The sequence below is a fragment of the Apium graveolens genome, chromosome 1, assembly GCF_009905375.1.
Source record: "Apium graveolens cultivar Ventura chromosome 1, ASM990537v1, whole genome shotgun sequence".
NCBI lineage: Eukaryota > Viridiplantae > Streptophyta > Magnoliopsida > Apiales > Apiaceae > Apium > Apium graveolens.
The window spans coordinates 206,844,650-206,864,838 of NC_133647.1; the positions used below are offsets into that span (position 1 = coordinate 206,844,650).

Genomic DNA, 20,189 nt, shown 5'->3' on the forward strand with positions numbered 1-20,189 from the left:
GAAAAATAAATGTTATACACTAAACCAAATTATCTATTAAATCATTTTATTTAAATACAAAAATTGTAAAAAAAAGCAACTAAATTAAATCAGTAATTATCAAGCCAAGTTTGGTGTATTTTGCACAACTAAAAAAATTGAGGTGAAAAATGTTTATATTTCCCATGGATGTTGCATTTCTAAATATAGGAAAGTTAAAAAGTGATATATAAGTTGGTGATGAAAAGAATATTCTTATATGCTATGATATTTTTAACTTTTCATTGTTATAAAATGTCACATTAAACTTGAATTTGTGCTACTATTGTATATTTAGATTGGAAAAATAAGTAGAGTGCAAAATCAAATTTAAACTTAGGACCCGCTTAATTTAAGTCAATTATTAATCATTCTGTATAATTTACTTTTGTTATTAATTTGATGAAAGTCTTTTTGTTCATTTTATACAATTATTAGTTATATGAAATCACAATTGGAACCATGTTTCTTGTAATTAATTATGTTGTTGAAATTAACATAGGAATTTGTTACTAATTCTCTACTTCTAACAAAAATATTAACTTAATTTTCAAAAAAATGACTAAATTTTTCTATCATATTTGAACCGGTTTGTAACCACTTTAGCATAAAAATATCATGTGAATAAGGTTTGTTGCAGAGAGATAACATAAAACAAATTTGAAATTCAAAAAGATGGTAAAAGAGATAAAAGAGAAATGACAAAATTTAAATACTATATCTTTAAATTAACAGGAGATGCATGCAAATGAGCATTTAAAATATTTAAATTACTATACAAAACAAAAGTTGTCCTCTATCCTAATTTTATTTATATCATTTAAAATATTTAAATTACTACACAAAACAAAGGTTGTCCTCTATCCTAATTTTTCATATGAAAATAAGTAGTTTAATTCATTTCATATAGTTTCTATAAAACATAGAAAACAATTAATTAAAGTGATATATAATTATATATGACAAGTCAAAGAAAAGGTTGTTATGACACAAAATACTTTTATGGAGGGTGATAATTTGGTTCTACACATGGCCTCTATCTAACATTTTATCAACTGTACCCTAGAATGATGTATGTAAATAAGTTGTCTTATATTAATGGTACTCTAGAATTTACAAATTTTAACAAATTGTTTATTGAATAACAAATTTACAAATTTAAAGAGACATGAAATATTAGTGTTCAAATATTTAATTAAACAATTTAGACATTGGAATATTAGGAATTTATTATATAATCAAAATTTCATATGTAAAAATTAAATTTTTTAATTAAATTTTATTCAAGTTAAGTGTGTATATGTTCTCGATTGTACAAGTATTTAGTATAAATCTAATAAGAAAAGTGACTTAATTCTAAATTTCAAAGCATAAATTCAACTTTTAAAACAAAATGTATATATAAAGTTGAGAACTAATAAAGATCTAAATCAACTTTCAAAACAAAATGAAAAAAATATAAAACTAGCCTTTCATTTAAAACAGCGGTTTTTCACTTCAAAGTAGAGCATAAAAAAAAAAGAACAAAAATATCCCAAAACACCATTATTTGATAGAAAATTAATGATTAGTTTGATTATTTATTGGATATTCAAGTTCTAAGGTCATGGAAATTAACTCCATATAGTAATTATATTAACGTCCTAAATGGCAAAGCAAGTAAAATACAATTTAGAATGAGATAGGGAAGGGAAGAGAGTCCTGATGACCTAAAGCATTCCATTACCACCATTCTGATCTTCACCTCCACTCAAGCTGTTCATCCCATTTCCCATGCCAAGAAAATCCCTGCTAAGAATATCACCATACTCACTCTGAACTTTCATCTGCTGCTCCACCAAAACATTGTTATTCACCTCACCAATCAACATTCCATCAGCGCATTGTTCACATCGTACATCATTCCTCCATATGCAACATTCATCTGATCACTTAAAGGCTCCATGCCACCTCCATATTGTTGTAAGATACTTCCACCCCCTCTCCCACCACCACCACTCGTTCCATCTCCCAAAGCTCCCCCATAGCTACTAAAAGCTGATCCAACCAATGGGCATGATAGCAAACTCGTAAACGAATAAGGGCTTGAGGCCCCTTGTCCAAGCAGGGGAGTTAAGAGTTGCTGATGGCTCCATGGGATTAGTAAACCTCCAGCAGGGCCCAGGCTCGTGGAGCTAGTGTTACTAGCATTGGCGACAATGCCAGAAGCCATGCAGCTGTAGGGGGTGCAATTTGTTGTGTGCCTTGCCATCTTTTCATTAAGAGCCTCACAAATTGAACGATCATGGGTAAAACTTTCACGCCTGCTATAAGTAATTATTTAATCTTTAAATAACATTCTTTGTATAAGTAAATATTAATTAAGATACATACTTGAAAAAAAAAACTTTTTGTAGGTATAAATACATGAAGAAAACTATATTTAAAACAAGCTCTTTATGGTCATTTCTAATTCTCGTTTAATTCCAAGTCTTAGAGTACGAAATTATAATTAATATGTTGTAAAGAAGAAAAGAAATGGAGTGTAAGATAAAAGGAATAATAATAGGAAAATGTTTGGTGCATAAAATTGTATACAAAATTGTGTACAAAATGATATGTGTTTAGTTTTAACTGGAATGGTACATGTATTCACAAATCAATTTTCATGTCATTTTGTGCAAATTTTTGTACACAATTTTGTGCAAGTAGCACTACTCATAATAATATCGAGAATATAATAGCCTCGCTAAGATAATAATTTTTTGCAGGGCTTATTTCAACTCATAAGAAATAAAAATAAGGGCTTATTTCAACTCATAAGAAATAAAAATAAAATCGCTAAAGCAAATTTTTTTTGGTCTAAAATACTCTGCCATTTTGGTAAGACTAAATTCGACCGCTAGCGGTGGAATTTAGGAGCGCTAAATAATTCAGTTGGCAGGAAAATTCAGACCATTTTTTGATGGAGTCAAATTCAACAGCACAAAAAATCCGGTATATTACTAAATTCAGCAGGCGGTTGTATTTAGCCTTGCCCAATGAAACAAGCGAAATCGGTCGAATTTAAATCAGTTGAATTTAGGCTTACTTTTTTGTAGTGTATTTTAAGAGAATTTTTCAAACTCTTTTCGTATTCAATTTTCAAACACATATTATATTGAGAAAGAGATTGCATAAAATAATTCTAGATCAATTCACAATTTCAAGCACAAACTCGGTTAATTACACCTATAGCACAACTAAAAGATAAACCAAATATACTCAATCACCTCGAGAAGGTAGTTCCACATTCACAAATATACTCCTTTGTAGCACAGATCTTATTATGAGCCTTCCAGTCACCGTGCACAGCAAACTTCTTCTTACATTTATCAGAGCCGGATTTTTTTTGCCACTATGTTTTCAAGAGAACACAACCAACTTCAGGGAAAATGTAAACCCTTTTCTTGACTTCATCGTTTGTCTTTTGCTTCAGCTTCCCAGGCAAATTATGTCCTCTTCTGTGGAGCTGCAAGTTCTGCTCCCTTTGAAAACTTCTATTGCACACCTCATACCAAAATCGATTTGTTGCCATTAGACTCTGCGGGGAAAGTGCTACAAACTCTGCATCAGGACGTGTCATTTACATATATACACATATCCCAACATCAAATGAACAAATTAAACAATCGAAAAACAATTCAAAAACCATATATGTCTGACTCATCCCCTTTAAATTTCCAAGTAACGGTAAAAGAAAAAATTATATAAACTGACAGTTAATACATACACACACATGCACCCACAATATATACAGCAGATCTTACTTGGATTTCCCCAAAGATACCTCCCTCTTCTTTTAGACGTAGCTGATGGAGAAGAAGCCATGGCAGGACTAGATTTTATGGAAACTCAAATTAATTTTTATTTTTTTACTAGAAAAACATACAAAAGCTCAAATCTGTAGGTACATACTCTCATATTTATAACAATTTTTCAATCATGAAACCCCCACATTAGATAATTATTTCTTATATATTTGTTTTGCAAATTATTGAAGGTTGGAGGTACACATGAATTTACAAACCATTTCTTTTATAAGTAAATATATTTAGAAAATATCTCAAAAAAGTCACATTTAATGAAAATTTAGGTGCAAGGAAGCCATAAAGAGGAATGTAGTGTGGATGTTGGACGTTACACTTACCTTTTGGCCATATATGCATGGTGAGGGACCGATCTCCTTGTCTTTGTATATTGTATTTTTTTTATTTAATGACATTGATTAAATAAGTAGATTATATATATATCATGATAACTCCAACTTAAAGAAATAGGCTAAACGCCAAATCCCTCATTCTAGATTAAAAACATGAGTCCAGTAACACATGTCCTTATACGTCAATTAAATCCAACTCAATTATCGATCAATAATTCGGTCGTTTTATATCCATAACAATTGAATATTACAAGAAAAATGCCTATGAGCTCCTGAATTGGTTGATATCGTGTCAACATTTTTTTAGTGTTAAACTCAAAAACGACCAACTTATACCTACCGTTCATAAGGAGACGGTCATTTTTTGTATGAATCCACTCGCTATGTTATTAATTCGGTCGGTTTTTCATGCCCACAAATGATTAATTTTGATTGTTATTTCTGCAGATAAGCCGATATTGGCTCTAGAATAACTTTTTTGGGTTCTACAATTGACATTCCTCCTACGCAAACACGTGCAATATCAACTCCAACCACACCACAATTATAACAAACTAACATTAATGTCAACAACAACCAAAAATAATAAAAATGATTTACATTAACCAACCAATCGTTAAAGTAACTACATTTGCTTATTGTACTACATTAAGCAAGCAATCAAATTAATAGACAAATGTTCGAAGCACACATACAACTAAATATATACATGAAAATTCAAATAATAGCTCAAAGCATTGTTAAACCAAAAACTAAATAAAATTGAATAGCGCTCTTCGCACCACTGTTTCTTTTCGTGCCACTCTCCTCGTCTTCGCCAAGCTCGACATCCTCTTCATCTCCGTCCTCGTTGCCGCTGATGGTGGTGTCATCCATAATCGACCTAGAGATATTTAAAGCTCCAAGCGATTTTTTTGGTGGGATAATAAATTGAAAGAATGATAAAAAGTAAGATATCAATAATATTTATGTCGGTTCAACTAAGTACTAAAAATATCTTATTTTTTAAGTGATCTTTTCAAAAAAAATTAAAAATTAGGCCCCTAACATTTATTTTATGCCTATATTTTTTAATATTTTTCTTTTGATCATTCATGTATATAACAAAAAATTTATCCCTCAAAGTTCAATTTTTTCGATACCCTCATTCGTTAGCACAAAGAGTTTGGTCCCAGGGTTGGCTTTGATGTCTTCATCGCCACTTTCTTGAACCTTTCTTATAGCCTAATATATATATAATCTTAAAACGCTTTAAAATAACACTACTAAATCTAAATTGCGAACTTTTAAGATTTTACCTCTTGACAAATTAATATTATATTGTGAATTTTGTGACTTTGGTAAAGTAAATGGTTGTACATTATATTCTAAAAAAGTCTGAATTTTCTCACATAATACATTATATTGTTACGATAAATTTACAAACTAATTTTAGATAAAAAAATACTTAAATGTCATTTGAGTATGAGTTAAAAGATAAAAAAATAAAGAAAAAATTATCACTATTTATAATTTTATACTTAAAACATAGAAAGCAATTAATTAAAGTGACATAATATTATATATGTGAAGCCAAAAAAAGGTTGCTAGGGTATGGAATATTTTTATGCGGGGTCATAATTTGATTTTTCATATCAACCCTATTTAACAAGCTTTATCCATTTTATCAAATATGTTCTCGATTGTACGTTAACTACCCACGTAAACAAGTTGTCTATTTCATATATTATTAATATCAATTGTACCCTTGTATTACAAACATTAACAAGTTGTCTATTTCATCAGCACTATCCTAAAATTGTCTTACAAACTTAAAGAGATGATGTGAAATATTACTTATGAAGTTCAAATATGCAATTAAATAATTTAGATATGGAATATTAAGAATTTAATATACAACCAAAATTTTATATGTAAAAAATAACTTTTTTAATGAAACTTTATTCAAGTTAAGTGTGTACATGAGTTTAATTTTACAAGTGTTTAGTGTAAATTCAATAACGAAAGTGGCTTAATTCTAAATTTCAAAGCAAAAATGTAACTTTCAAAACAATATATATATAGGGTCTTACTCCAATGAGAACTCTAGTATTGTGAGATAAGAGATCTAATCATATCCACTCATTCAAATACAACATATTCATATCTCGCCGTTAATTTAATATTTAATATTTATAAATTTTAATATTCTTTCATCTTCTATCAAATTCTACCACCCATCAACCACCACCACCTCCGGTGACAACCATTCAAATGACGAAGGAACAAATTTTGACTAAATCATCGTAAAACGAGGACACTCCGGTCGGTACGGAGAGGCACGATTGTTTGGCCGAAAAAGCGATTAAGGTTGACCATGCACATGGATGGATGGAGGGAGGGAGAGGGAGAGAGAGAGGGATGGAGGGAATCTGATATGCGGGGACGGAATGATGGGGTCGGAGCAGCGGCTGGTACGTGGTAGTGATGGGTAGTGATTGTGGGTGGTTGGTGGGTGTAGTGGGCAGAGAGGTGGATGAAAGAGATGAAGTGTAAAATTAAAATATATGGTTGTAATTATATTTAAGGATAAAAATGTATGGGTGGGATTTATAAAATTATAAAACAAAGCAAAATTTATAAAATTAGCCTTTGACTTTCAAAGCATGAATGCAAATTTCAAAACAAAATTATAAAATTATAAAATTAGCCTTTGATTTATAACCAACAGCTTTTTATTTCAAAGCATAGCATAATAAAAAAAACAAAAATATCTCAAAACACCTTTATTTGATAGAAGATTAATAATTAGTTTGATTACTTTTTCGATGTTCTGGTTCTAATTAAGGTCATGGAAATCAACTCCATACACGTGCCTTGATCACCAACTAGCTAAGATCTCGTGCACAAAAAGCTAATAGTTAGCCACTTTAAACAAATATAGAGCAAATATTTGTACAAAATATTAAGTATATTTGCTTGCACATGAAAAATAAATACTAATGCAATTATTTTTTGTTCTATAAAATTGTGCATTCTCCTGACCTTAGAATAGCTACTTACAATGTATACAAATAATTTTTTAGTATGATAAAAAGTAATTCAAAAGGAGAGGTGATTATTTCATAATCTACCCCCTTGGCTCTAATGTACATCAAATCTGTTAGTGGATATATATTTAAACATGAAAATAACAACACTAAGCACCTTTTTATATGTGAAAGTTGGTATATGTATGGTAAAATAATCTGCCATATTTTTTGGCTATTGACTACATAGACCTTACTTTATACAAAATTATACAGTCATGCAAACACATATCATACATATTGCTAAAAAAACAACACAGAGTGTATAAACATTGAGATAGAGAGGGACACAGGGGCCTGAAGCATGGGTGGCTTGAAAACCCAGGGCTACAGTGGTGAATGAAAGGCCTGGCCTCAGCTGATATGGTAGCTTCCCTGTCCCATGAGTTGGTCGTCTTATTACCACTGTGATCATCATCCCCCCTCCACCTCCACTCACGCTGTTCATCCCAGTTCCCAAGCCAAGAAAATCCATGGTAAGCCTATTAGGATACTCACTCTCAACATTCATCTGTGGATCCCCCAAAACGTTGTTATTTACTTCATGACCAACCAACATTCTACCAGCATTTTGTTAAAATTTGCAATTGATAACAAAGTATAGCCGTAAATTGTGAAATCTACCAAAACAAACTCACATAGTTATCGTAAATGAAGCTTACCGTATAAACTTTCATTAGAGAGATGAACCCATGTTTTGATACAATACTGTGATGAATTAGAGAGAGAGAGAGTTTACTGATTGAGAGAGTGAGAGAGAGATCAATCTACATTCCTAAAACTCATTTCTGCAAAACTTAGTTACTAAGCAACTAGCACTGGTCTTTGTTTATACATGAAAGAAGTTTGTTATTTTGCTGAGCTGTCATAATTAACTCCATGCTGAGTTGTTTATGTGCTGATGTCATGGGATGATTTGTCGAGCAGCTGCTTCTCTTTATCATACTGGAATGGCATTAGAACATTTCTAGTTTGGAGAGTAACTCTTGAAAATATCCGGAATAAAGAACTTTAGGGAAAAACTCTGCAAGTTTTGAAGCAGTAGGAACATAAGATAGCTGCACCAATCCTTCTAACACCTTATCCCTTGTAAAATGCACATCAATTTCTATATTCTTTGTGCGCTCATGATGGTCTGGATTTTTAGCAATGTGTATGGCACTCTGGTTGTTGCAATGCACAGTAACTGGCTTAAGATTTGTAACACCTAGTTCTTCCAATAATCTGACCAACCAAGTGATCTCTGAAGTCACAGATGATATTGAACGATATTCAGCTTCATAGGAACTTCAAGAGACAACACTTTATTCCTTTAATTTCCAACTTACTGGTGAGTTTCCTAACAACAGCATATAGCCAGAAATTGACCTCCTAGAATCCTGACAAGCTCCCCAGTATGAATCAAAGTATGCTTTTAGTGTTAATTGCTCACCTCCTTTCAAGGGAATCCCTAGTACTCCAGATGTGGAATCCACATATTCAACACATGTATAAGTGCATCAAAATGTGGGACTTTAGGGGACTGCAGATATTGACTTAAATGCTGGACAATATAGGCAAGATATGGCCTTGTGTGAGTAAGAAAATTAAGTTTTCCTACTAAGCACCTGTAAGAGCTAGGATCAGTATATAATTCTCCTTTATCAGCTGAAAGCTTTAAGTTCAAAGGCAGTGGAGTAGCTTTAGTCTTGAAATCTGTTATATTAGCTTCCTTCAGCAATTCTTGTGTAAACTTTCTTTGGGTTAATGTGAGACCTGAAGCAGTATAAGCAATTTCTATACCCAGAAAAAAAAACCTAGTTCCCCTAAATCTTTGATGTTGAATGTCTTGTATAAATGTACCTTGAGATCAAGAATACCTTGTGCGTCATTACTAGTGAGAATTATGTTATCAACATATACTGCAACAATGATAATGCTATCATTGGTTTTTCTAGATGAACAATGAATAATCATTCTTAGCTAGATTGCAGAAAATCTTTATTGCATGAATTAGATAATCCCTCCGGAACCAGCATATATACCACTTCAAGTAAATCTCAATGCATAAATGCATTGTTAACATCTAATTGATGTAACTTCCAACCTTTATGAGATGCTAATACAATGATACACCTGACTGTGGTCATCTTCACCACGGTAGAAAATGGTTCTTCTAAATCTATTCCCCATTTCTGATTATAACCCTTAGAAACCAAACGTTCTTTGAAACCTTTCAACAGTGCCATCAGCTTTTATGTAGTTGGTTCTGTTAAAGAACTTGTTTGGCTAATCAAAGGATGAAAAGGTGATGGTAAAGCAGAATATGTTTCTAGGTTACACCAAAGCATGAAAAGGTGATGGTAAAGCAGAATATGTTTCCAGGTTACATCAATGAGTAGACAATCTTTGTTATTTTGGTGAATTTACAGGATCTTATATTATAACACTCCCCCTCACTTGAAAGCCCATTTATGGGTCGAATAGTGGATGACGGGCGCTCATCTTTGGGGCTTAAATTTTCCTTTTGTATCCCTCATAAATTGTGAGAAATGTTGGGGGTGGCAGGGATCGAATCTGAGTCCTCTGGCATCCTGAGCTCTGATACCATGTCAAGGAACGAGTTACTCTAAAAACCTTTAGAGAATGGCCCTTTACAGGATCTTATATTATTCTCACAAGACATAAGTTAACTTCACATTTCTAGTACTCCTTCTTAGATTCAAATTATCAATTGAAGATGCATTGTGTGTACAATGATCATTAGATGAATTGTCTTGATGAAAATTTGTTGAAGTGTCAGGTGAAGAATCATCCAAAGAACCCATAGGTATGGTGACTTCAGGAGTGTCAAAAAACTGATTTGTGATCAGTAGATACTGTTAATAAGAAAGAAGGTGCATTCCCAGAAATTTGCTTGTGATGGAGAGGAAAATGGTGCTTATAAAATATTAGATCTCTGGAAATAAATATATGTCATGTCTACATATTAAGAACTTTATATCCTTTATGACGAGCAGCATATCCAAGAAAAACACATTAATTTTCTCTATAAAATAAGGCTCTCGCAATTAATACTTAAAAATCATCAAAATAATTCATCCTCTCAACTCATCTAATTGATGATGTGTACAATAATCAATCAACAAAAAACATATGAAGAAAAATCGCTCAAAAAGCTTGAAAAAGGGATGAAATACCTCAAATTTATGTACGAAAGAAAGTCAAAATACTTACTTGAAATCTTCATCAAAAAAATGCTCATAATCGATTCTGGTTGCTTTGATACCATGTTACAATTTGCAATTGATAACATGTTAGTTATATGATTAAATAATGAGAAAGTTATACTACTTTGATTGCAGAAAAATAAAGAAACTTGGTACTGTTGGGATTACATTCTAGAAAGGAAAGATTACATAATAAAGACTACAGCTAACTGAGATCCTAAAGAACAGGAGTACAAACAGGAGTACGTGACCATAATAATCTCCAGCTTATTAAACTAGACTCCTAAAACACTGTAACTACCTGCGACCAAGTCTGCTGCACTATCAAAACTACAGACACGTAGATTTATTCAAGAACCAAAAAAAATAGACAAACCAAATAAGTTTAGATTAAATATAATTCCAACATCCCTTAATCTAAACATCCTCGAGATTTTTAACTCCCAACAAGTTCCTCATCTTTTCGAACTTTGCTGTTGCCAGTGCTTTAGTAAGAATGTCTGCGCGCTGTTCACTGGTGTTAATATGTTTTATAACAATCAGACCCTGCTCAATACAGTCTCTAATAAAATGATACCTCAAGTCGATATGTTTACTTCTCCCATGGAAAACCAGATTGCGTGCTAAATCGATTGCCGACCTGTTAACAATATACAATATGACTGGTCCTGGTTTGACATACATAACACAGCTGAGAACACGCTGAAGCCAGACAACTTGACACGCAGCAGCTGTTGCTGCCATAAACTCTGCTTCGCATGAAGACAAGGCTACACACCGCTGTTTCCTGAGATACCTAGGTAATCAAGTTCTCGTCAAGATAAAAGGCCATTCCTCCAGTGCTCTTCATATCATCTGTGCTACCTGCTAGATCGCTGTCCGAGAATTCAGATAAAATGTAGTTTCCTTGTCCACGTTTGTAGACCAAACCGTAGTGCAGGGTTCCTTTCACGTAACGACATATCCTTTTTACGGCATTTAGATGAAGTTCAGTAGGCCTTTCCATATAGCGGCTTACTATGCCCACAGCGTAAGTAATATCAGGTCACGTGTGCACCAGGTATCTCAGCCCACCGACCATGCTTTTATAGAGAGTAGAATCTACAGGTTTTCCCAGATGATCAGCATGGAGAGTCAGCTTGTGCTCCATTGGAAATCTGGCAAAATTGCAGTCTGCCAGACCTGCCTTTTCCAAGACTTTCTGAGCATATGATGACTGACACACCTCAATGTATCCTGTGTGTTGTGTTACTTCCAAACCCAGATAGTAAGTCAGTCTTCCAAGATCAGACATGTCAAATTCACCATTCATCTCCCCCTTGAATTTGGCAATGGCTGATAAACTAGTACCTGTGACAAGCAGATCATCAACATAAACGCCTATAATTAAACTTTCTGCACCATCTCTCTTAGTATAAACAACATACTCGTAGGGGAATTTTGTAAAACCAAGTTCTAGTAAGTGCTGATTAAGACGAGAATACCAGGCCCTCGGGGCTTGACGAAGGCCATACAAAGCTTTTAGTAAATTATAAACTTTATGTTCTTGACCCTTTTTAACATAGCCCTTTGGTTAGAGTCGTACACTTCCTCTTGAATGAATCCATTGAGAAACGCAAATTTGACGTCTAGGTGATGAACCTCCCAATAGTTTTTTGCTGCTAGAGCCAAAAGTAAATGCACGGTTTCCAACCTCGTTACTGGAGCAAATACTTCTTCGTAGTCTATACCATGACATTATACATATCCTTTTGTAACTAGACGGGCCTTGTGTTTTGTTACTTCTTCATGTTGATCCTTCTTCAACTTAAAAATCCATTTTAAGTCGATTGCTTTATGACCCTGAGGCAAAGTCACCAGTTCCCAAGTGTGGTTTTTCTCTATTTGCTCGATTTCTTTGTTCATTGCAGCTGTCCAGACCTTATCTTTGACTGCTTGATCGAAACAGACAGGCTCATCGATGCCCATAAGCAATAACTCATCTGCGAGTTCAATCTCAGTCGTGTTATTATAAATGTCTGCAAGAGATCAAAAATACCTGGGCTGTTCACTGTTGTCACCAGAAATGCTGAAGTTTTCCGTGTCTGCGTTTCCAGTTTGAACACTCACTACATCAGAAACTGAATTAGACAACACCTATTACACAATGGTGGCCAATAAAACTGTTGTCTCAAAAAATCAGACAACGATTAATTGGTAGTTGACCAAAAAGCCTTGTATCATTCTGTTTCACACAATGGTGATTCAACTTATTCGAAATTGTTGTCTAAATGGTGCTCCTGTGCTCCAATGAGACAATGGTTGTATTTATCCTCATTGTGTGACATCTATTGGCACAAGTGTTGTTTAGGTCACAATAAACCGGTGTGCTTTCTATGGTTTTACACAATGGGTTTTAAGGACTGTTGTGCAACTTAGACAACGGTTTTCCGGTACCAATGTGTTATTTATTTGAGACAATAGTGCAGAAAAACCAATGTTAGAAACAAAGCATAATAGACAATAGTTTATCACCCCTGTTGAGTAAAAGAGTTTCAGACAATGGTGTCTTACTCGTTGTCTGAATCACTAGCATTAGAAAATATGTTACAACAACTTTTATGAAAAACCGTTGTCTAATTTTCAGAGGGTTTTAAAAAAATTGCCTAAAACATAAATCTTTAGACAAAAAGCAAACCAAGTGCTTTAAGAACATTGTCAAATAAATGCTTCCAACAAGTTGTCAAACTAGATGTACAAAAAACTTCTCAACCTAACTGAAAGGTACAAATTACATATAACAATTCTTGGATAAAAATCAAACCAAATCCTTCAAGAACAATGCCAAAACAAATCTTACAATAAACTGTCCAACCAAATTTGATTTAGTACAAATTATAAGCAAAGGGGATAACATAGGCACTTATAGGCAACATCTGATCAGTTGATATAATTATGGAAGTTGAATCATCTCTTCTTCCTCCCGCATGTAACTTCTATTTTCTTCCTCGACTTCATCAACAGTTGGGAACATGGTGACATCTACCTCATTTTCAAGTTCAATTTCTACGGATCCCTCATTTTCATCGTCACTTTGATCATCGAACTTGTTTGGTAATTTTAATACAACTGACCAGAATTTTTCAAGAGGGTCGTCAATGTAACAAACTTGCTTGACATGTTTACCTAACACAAAAGGGTCGTTCAGAAAACCTAACTTGTGTAAATTAACAACTGTGTATCCTAAATCATCTATCTTAACCCCTTTGTTCATATCTACCCAATTGCACCGAAAGATAGGGACTCGAAAATGGTTATAGTCCAACTCCCAAATACTTGTGATTACTCCATAAAATGTATGTAAAATATGCTCAATGTTCTTATCCTTATCCTGCACGAGCATTGTATCAGCATGAACACAAATACCGCTGCATTGAACTTGTCGCGTATCATCACGATCTTTTGTGTTGTAGGTAACACCATTGACTTTGTAGCCACTGAATGTAGGGACATACTTGTTAGGCCCTTCTGCAAGCCACATTACCTCCTTAGATACCATACTTTTCACATCAAGCAATTCTGACGAAATCTGTCCAAAAAATAAAATACTAAAGCAATTAGACATTTACTTGATTTCTTTAAATTAGAAAAAAAATATTGTCTAGCTATTACCTTCTTTTGAAACCAATTAGGGAATGTTTCATTTTGCTTGTTCTTAAGCCATTCTTCATCATTTTCATGTAATGGATATCTTGCCACCAAGAAGGCCATATGTTCACTGTGAGTAAATCAATTTCAGCTTTTGTTGAAAAAAATCATAAAATCATGGAACAAAAAACAGATGTATTTATTACTGAAAAATCAGAAATCTAAATAAAGAAACTTACTTGAAATATGGGGTCAATTCATTACTGTTTTGAAGAAGACACAGATGTGCTTGGTGCAAATCCTTGATGCTCGGCTTTATCATTGTTGCACCAGATAAGGGTCTGTATTTCTCCTTGTTCTTATCCCTTCCCGGTAACCCAACTGTTGGTTCTTCAAAATTAACTAAACACTCAACCGCCTCTTCTACAATATAGGCCTCAGCGATGCAACCTTCCGGATGAGCCATGTTTCGAACATATCCCTTGAACGTCTTCATATATCTCTCGAAAGGATACATCCAACGTAGGAAGATAGGACCACAAAGCTCAACTTCTCTTACAAGATGAACTGAGAGATGGATCATTACATCAAACAAGGAAGGGGGGAAGTGCTTTTCTAGCTGGCATAAGGTCTCCACCAATTGAGACTGCATTTTTTCTAATTTATCGACCTCAATGACTTTACTACAAATTGCCTTGAAAAAAAGGCAAAACCTGATAATAGTGCACCTGACCTGTTTTTGAAGTACTGACCGAAGTGCGATGGGGAGCAAGTGATGCAACATTGTGTGACAGTCATGAGATTTCATTCCAACAAGTCGCAGAGTGTCCATTGATACTATACCCTTAAGGTTCGAACAAAAACCATCAGGTAACTTCATGCCAATCAAGGACGAGCAGACAATCTTTTTTTCTTTATGCAATAAGTTCCAAGATGCCATCGGTAACTTCTCTTTTTTTCCAGAATTTTTTGGTCTCAGCTCCATTCTTATTCCCATTTCAGCCATATCAATACGAACAAATTCTCTATCTTTTGTCTTCCCGGGAATATTTAGCAATGTACCGGTTAAAGCCTCACATATATTTTTTTCTATATGCATCACATCGAGGGTATGGCGAACTGGCAAAAACTTCCAGTACTCAAGCTGAAAAAATATAGACATCTTTTTCCAAATTGGTCGAGGTTCCCCTTTTTTCCACCGAGGTTGGTTTTGTGTCTTACCATAAACATGGTCTGCTAGTGGTAGTACCCTTTCTAACACCTCCTCTCCAGTTAAAGGAATAGGTTCTGATAACTTCTCCACGGTGTTATCAAAGGCTGATTTTTGCCTTCGATATGGATGATTTCTGGGCAGCCATCTACGATGTCTCATAACCACCGTCTTTTTCTCTCGAAAGGATACATCCAACGTAGGAAGATAGGACCACAAAGCTCAACTTCTCTTACAAGATGAACTGAGAGATGGATCATTACATCAAACAAGGAAGGGGGGAAGTGCTTTTCTAGCTGGCATAAGGTCTCCACCAATTGAGACTGCATTTTTTCTAATTTATCGACCTCAATGACTTTACTACAAATTGCCTTGAAAAAAAGGCAAAACCTGATAATAGTGCACCTGACTTGTTTTTGAAGTACTGACCGAAGTGCGATGGGGAGCAAGTGATGCAACATTGTGTGACAGTCGTGAGATTTCATTCCAACAAGTCACAGAGTGTCCATTGATACTATACCCTTAAGGTTCGAACAAAAACCATCAGGTAACTTCATGCCAATCAAGGACGAGCAGACAATCTTTTTTTCTTTATGCAATAAGTTCCAAGATGCCATCGGTAACTTCTCTTTTTTTCCAGAATTTTTTGGTCTCAGCTCCATTCTTATTCCCATTTCAGCCATATCAATACGAACAGATTCTCTATCTTTTGTCTTCCCGGGAATATTTAGCAATGTACCGGTTAAAGCCTCACATATATTTTTTTCTATATGCATCACATCGAGGGTATGGCGAACTGGCAAAAACTTCCAGTACTCAAGCTGAAAAAATATAGACATCTTTTTCCAAATTGGTCGAGGTTCCCCTTTTTTCCATCGAGGTTGGTTTTGTGTCTTACCATAAACATGGTCTGCTAGTGGTAGTACCCTTTCTAACACCTCCTCTCCAGTTAAAGGAATAGGTTCTGATAACTTCTCCATGGTGTTATCAAAGGCTGATTTTTGCCTTCGATATGGATGATTTCTGGGCAGCCATCTACGATGTCTCATAACCACCGTCTTTTTGTAAGTAGCCAACCTGGTAGCTTTTGTTTTATCAACACAAACTACACAAGCATTATATCCTTTAATGATGTTACCCGACAAGTTTCCTAAGGCTGGATAATCACTAATTGTCCACAATAAATTTCCTCTTAGTATGAAAGAGTCTTTCTTAAATGCATCATAAACTTGTTTCCCATGCCACAATTTCTGTAAATCTTCTATAAGTGGTTGAAGGTATACATCAATATCATTTCCAGGCTGATTTGGTCTGGATATCAATAGACTTAGCATAATGTACTTTCTCTTCATACAAAGCCAAGGTGGGAGGTTGTAAATTGAAAGCAACACAGGCCATGTTGAGTGATCACTTCCTGGTCCATGGAAAGGATTAAATCCATCGGAGGATAAAGCTAACCGAAGGTTCCTAGCCTCTGCAGCAAACTCAGGCCACCTTTGATCGACATCCTTCCATGTCTTTGAGTCAGCCGGATGTCTAATTTTACCATCATTTTGTCGCTCGGTTTTATGCCAAGTCATGTCGTTCGCAATCTGAGCTGTATTGAACAAATTTCTCAATCTTGGTATCAATGGAAAGTACCATAGAACCTTAGCAGGGATCCCTTCCAATTCTTCTCCTTTCTTGTTTAACTTCCATCTAGATGCCCCACATATTCGGCAAATCATCTCATCTTCGTCCCTCTCACCGCGGTATAAGAGACAATCATTCGGACACACATGTATTTTTTCATAATCCATGCCTAAAGTACATAAAGTTTTCTTGGCTTCACCAAAAGATGAAGGCATACTGTTGCCTTCCGGAAGCATTGATGCAAGCAAAAGAAGGACATCGGAAAAGCATTTATCAGAAATACCATGTTTTGCTTTTAAATTATACAACTTGACTAAAGCTCTCATTTTTGTAAAACTCTCGCATCCAGGATAAAGTGGTTCATTTTCACCTTGAACATGATTCATAAAATCAGAAGAATTTAACGAAATATCCTCATCATCGACAATATCCTGCCCCATTCTCATGTTTGTAGGATCAACGGATGATTCCTGTTCAGAAACTACATGACTCTGTACATAATTTGACTCTCCATGCCATATCCAACACGTATAGGTTTGATCAATACCATATTGATAAAGATGATCCTTAACAGTCTGAGCATTCCAAGATTTACTATGAGCGCATCTTAAGCATGGACAACTAATTTTATTTTCTTTAAACCCATTCAGAAATGCAAAATTTAACAATTCATCCACTCCAAGTTTAAATTCTTGTGTTCTTCTATCTGCTTTCAACCAAGATCTATCCATTTTTACTCAACCAAGTTTAAACCCATTCTTTTGCTCAAATTCCACAAACATATATATTCCATAAAACTCGATATGGACCCTTATTAAAATTCTCCAAATAGATATGAACCCTAATTTCAAGTTCTTCAAATCGATATAAACACCAAATCCCCAAATTGATATGAATTCAGCAGAAACTTACCTGAGTTCAGCAAAGTGAAGTTCCCCTGGATTACTTCAGACATCAAAGAACTGAGACAAATATATGGTTAAGAAATGGTGTATGAAGGAGACAGTAAAAGAGGCATAATAAAACATAGATACTTCAGACAGACAATGATCACGTATAATAATGCTAGTCAAACTACTTTATTACTAGTCAAAATTATTTACACTTTCCCCCTCTTTCACCAGTGTTCCCACTTATATTTTTTTTGAAAAAAATAGAAATTTTCTTAAAGTAAAAGAATTTCGTTTCTTGGTTTATTTAAAACTCAGGACAATCGTTTCAACAATATTGCATTGTAAAAAAATGTAAACACAATGGTTTGTAGCATAGTTTATTTAAAATCTTGGACAACGGTTTCAACAATTTATCATTGTAGTAACACCTACAAACAAGTGTTTTTTCAATAAACCATTGTCGTATTATATCAACTTTTTCGACAAACACAAGGACTATAAATGATTTTGTAGGCTTCGAAGACATGCAACAAGAGGAACAATTGACATGTTAAAACTTACATTATTAAATATATATTTAAATATCACTAATTATTTATGAAATAAATTACAAGTGTCTTCTTTTAATTTGTTACATTGTAATCATATACTATATGTGCATTCAGTGGTTACTTTCGAACTATATAGTCGATAACTCTATATAAAAAAATCGGGATTTGTTAAGTTTTTAAATAGACACTATATCCGTTACAAAAGCGAAACGAGTCATTTTAATATCGACAAATTTGAATATTTCGCCTTTAATTTTTGTTAATTTTTGTTTGATCTAGGGTTATAGGGTTTAGGGTTTGGTGGAATAATTTTTTCTTACATAAGACAACGATTTTTGCAATTTCCCATTGTAAGAACATGTAAATTATTGTGTCGTCCTTATCATGTCGTGTATTCAAAATCCAAACACAAATACTAAATTATCGTGGTGTGTTAAAAATTGTCGGGTGTAGCTTATATAAACAACTTTTTAGATACACTTAATTTATACATGACTTCGTTTACTTACTAATTCATTGCCTTTTTCTAATTTTTGGAAAATTACCTTCGGGCATGATACTCAAGATTCCTGGTATGTTATGAAATATTCCCTAAATTTTGCCAACATACCAGGAGAATATTTCATAACATACCAGGATTCTTGAGTATCATGCCCAAAAGTAATTTTCCAAAAATTAGGAAAAGGCAATGAATTAGTAAGTAAACGAGGTCATGTATAAATTAAGTATATCTAAAAAGCTGTTTATATAAGCTACACCCGACAATTTTTAACTCAACACGATAATTTAGTATTTGAGTTTGGATTTTGAGTACACGACATGATAAGGACGACACAATAAGGTACACGACACGAGATACACAACTGAGAAAATTCAAAATTATGAATTAATTAATATCAAAATTATTTAGAAAAAAAATCAAAATGTTACTTCAAAATTTTCCCAATCGTAGATTAAGGATAGATTTAATAGTAACCGTTGTTTAAAAAATATTTAATATTCTCTTCTTTTCAATTAATTTCTAAAAATTATGAATAATTCACTCATCAATCAATTAAAATACACCGTTGGTTTGGTAAAATACTAACAATCCAAGCCGTTGGTTTATTCCCCAAAATTATTTTACTTCCCCCTCTTTCCATTTTCATTCCCCCTTTTGTTCCCCCCTTTGTGATTTCTCTTTTCTTACCCGATAATACTTCATTCCCCTCTTTTATTTCTCTTCCATTTTCTTTTCTCAATTTCTAATCGAAGCAAATCTAAGAAAGGTACTTGCATGTTTTAATCTGTTCAGTTCTTGGTTGTTGTTGCATGTTACTTGATTAAGCTTGTTCTGTTCAGTTCTTGTTTGCTCTTGCTTGTTCTTCATTGGTTATGTCCAGTTCTTACTTGTTCTTGATTTGTAATGTTTTTACTTGTTTGTTTTGATTCTTATGCTCTTCTTTTCATTTTCATTCCCCCCTTTTGTTCCCCCCTTTGTTATTTCTCTTTTCTTACCCGATAACACTTCATTCCCCTCCTATTTCTCTTCTATTTTCTATTCTCAATTTCTAATCGAAGCAAATCTAAGAAAGGTACTTGCATGTTTTAATCTGTTCAGTTCTTGCTTGTTGTTGCATGTTACTTGATTAAGCTTGTTATGTTCAGTTCTTGTTTGCTCTTGCTTGTTCTTTATTGGTTATGTTCAATTCTTGCTTGTTCTTGATTTGTAATGTTTTTACTTGTTTGTTTTGATTCTTATGCTCTTCTGCTATGATTCTTTTATATTTTGGTTCGATTCTTATGAAACCCTCGTATGTTA

At 33.8% G+C, this 20,189-nt stretch overlaps 2 protein-coding genes across 2 annotated transcripts; both read right to left on the bottom strand.

Annotated features, from left to right (window-relative positions):
* Positions 1-13,407: 13,407 nt before the first annotated feature.
* Positions 13,408-15,474, bottom strand: LOC141718718 (uncharacterized). The gene is made up of 3 exons (XM_074521103.1): positions 14,342-15,474; positions 14,127-14,232; positions 13,408-14,043 (listed from the first exon to the last, which is right to left on the bottom strand). Exons 1-3 carry the CDS (start codon positions 15,472-15,474, stop codon positions 13,408-13,410), a joined length of 1,875 nt encoding a protein of 624 aa, XP_074377204.1.
* Positions 15,475-15,806: 332 nt separating this feature from the next.
* Positions 15,807-17,675, bottom strand: LOC141718725 (uncharacterized). The gene has a single exon (XM_074521112.1). It carries the CDS (start codon positions 17,673-17,675, stop codon positions 15,807-15,809), a length of 1,869 nt encoding a protein of 622 aa, XP_074377213.1.
* Between the last annotated feature and the right edge of the window lie 2,514 nt (positions 17,676-20,189).

Coding starts and splice junctions, on each gene's coding strand:
- LOC141718718 (XM_074521103.1), bottom strand. CDS start 15,474: ATGAGACATCGTAGATGGCTGCCCAGAAATCATCCATATCGAAGGCAA. Junction 14,233..14,341: donor GAATTGACCCCATATTTCAA/GTAAGTTTCTTT, acceptor ATTTACTCACAG/TGAACATATGGCCTTCTTGG. Junction 14,044..14,126: donor CTAATTGGTTTCAAAAGAAG/GTAATAGCTAGA, acceptor TTTTTTGGACAG/ATTTCGTCAGAATTGCTTGA.
- LOC141718725 (XM_074521112.1), bottom strand. CDS start 17,675: ATGGATAGATCTTGGTTGAAAGCAGATAGAAGAACACAAGAATTTAAA.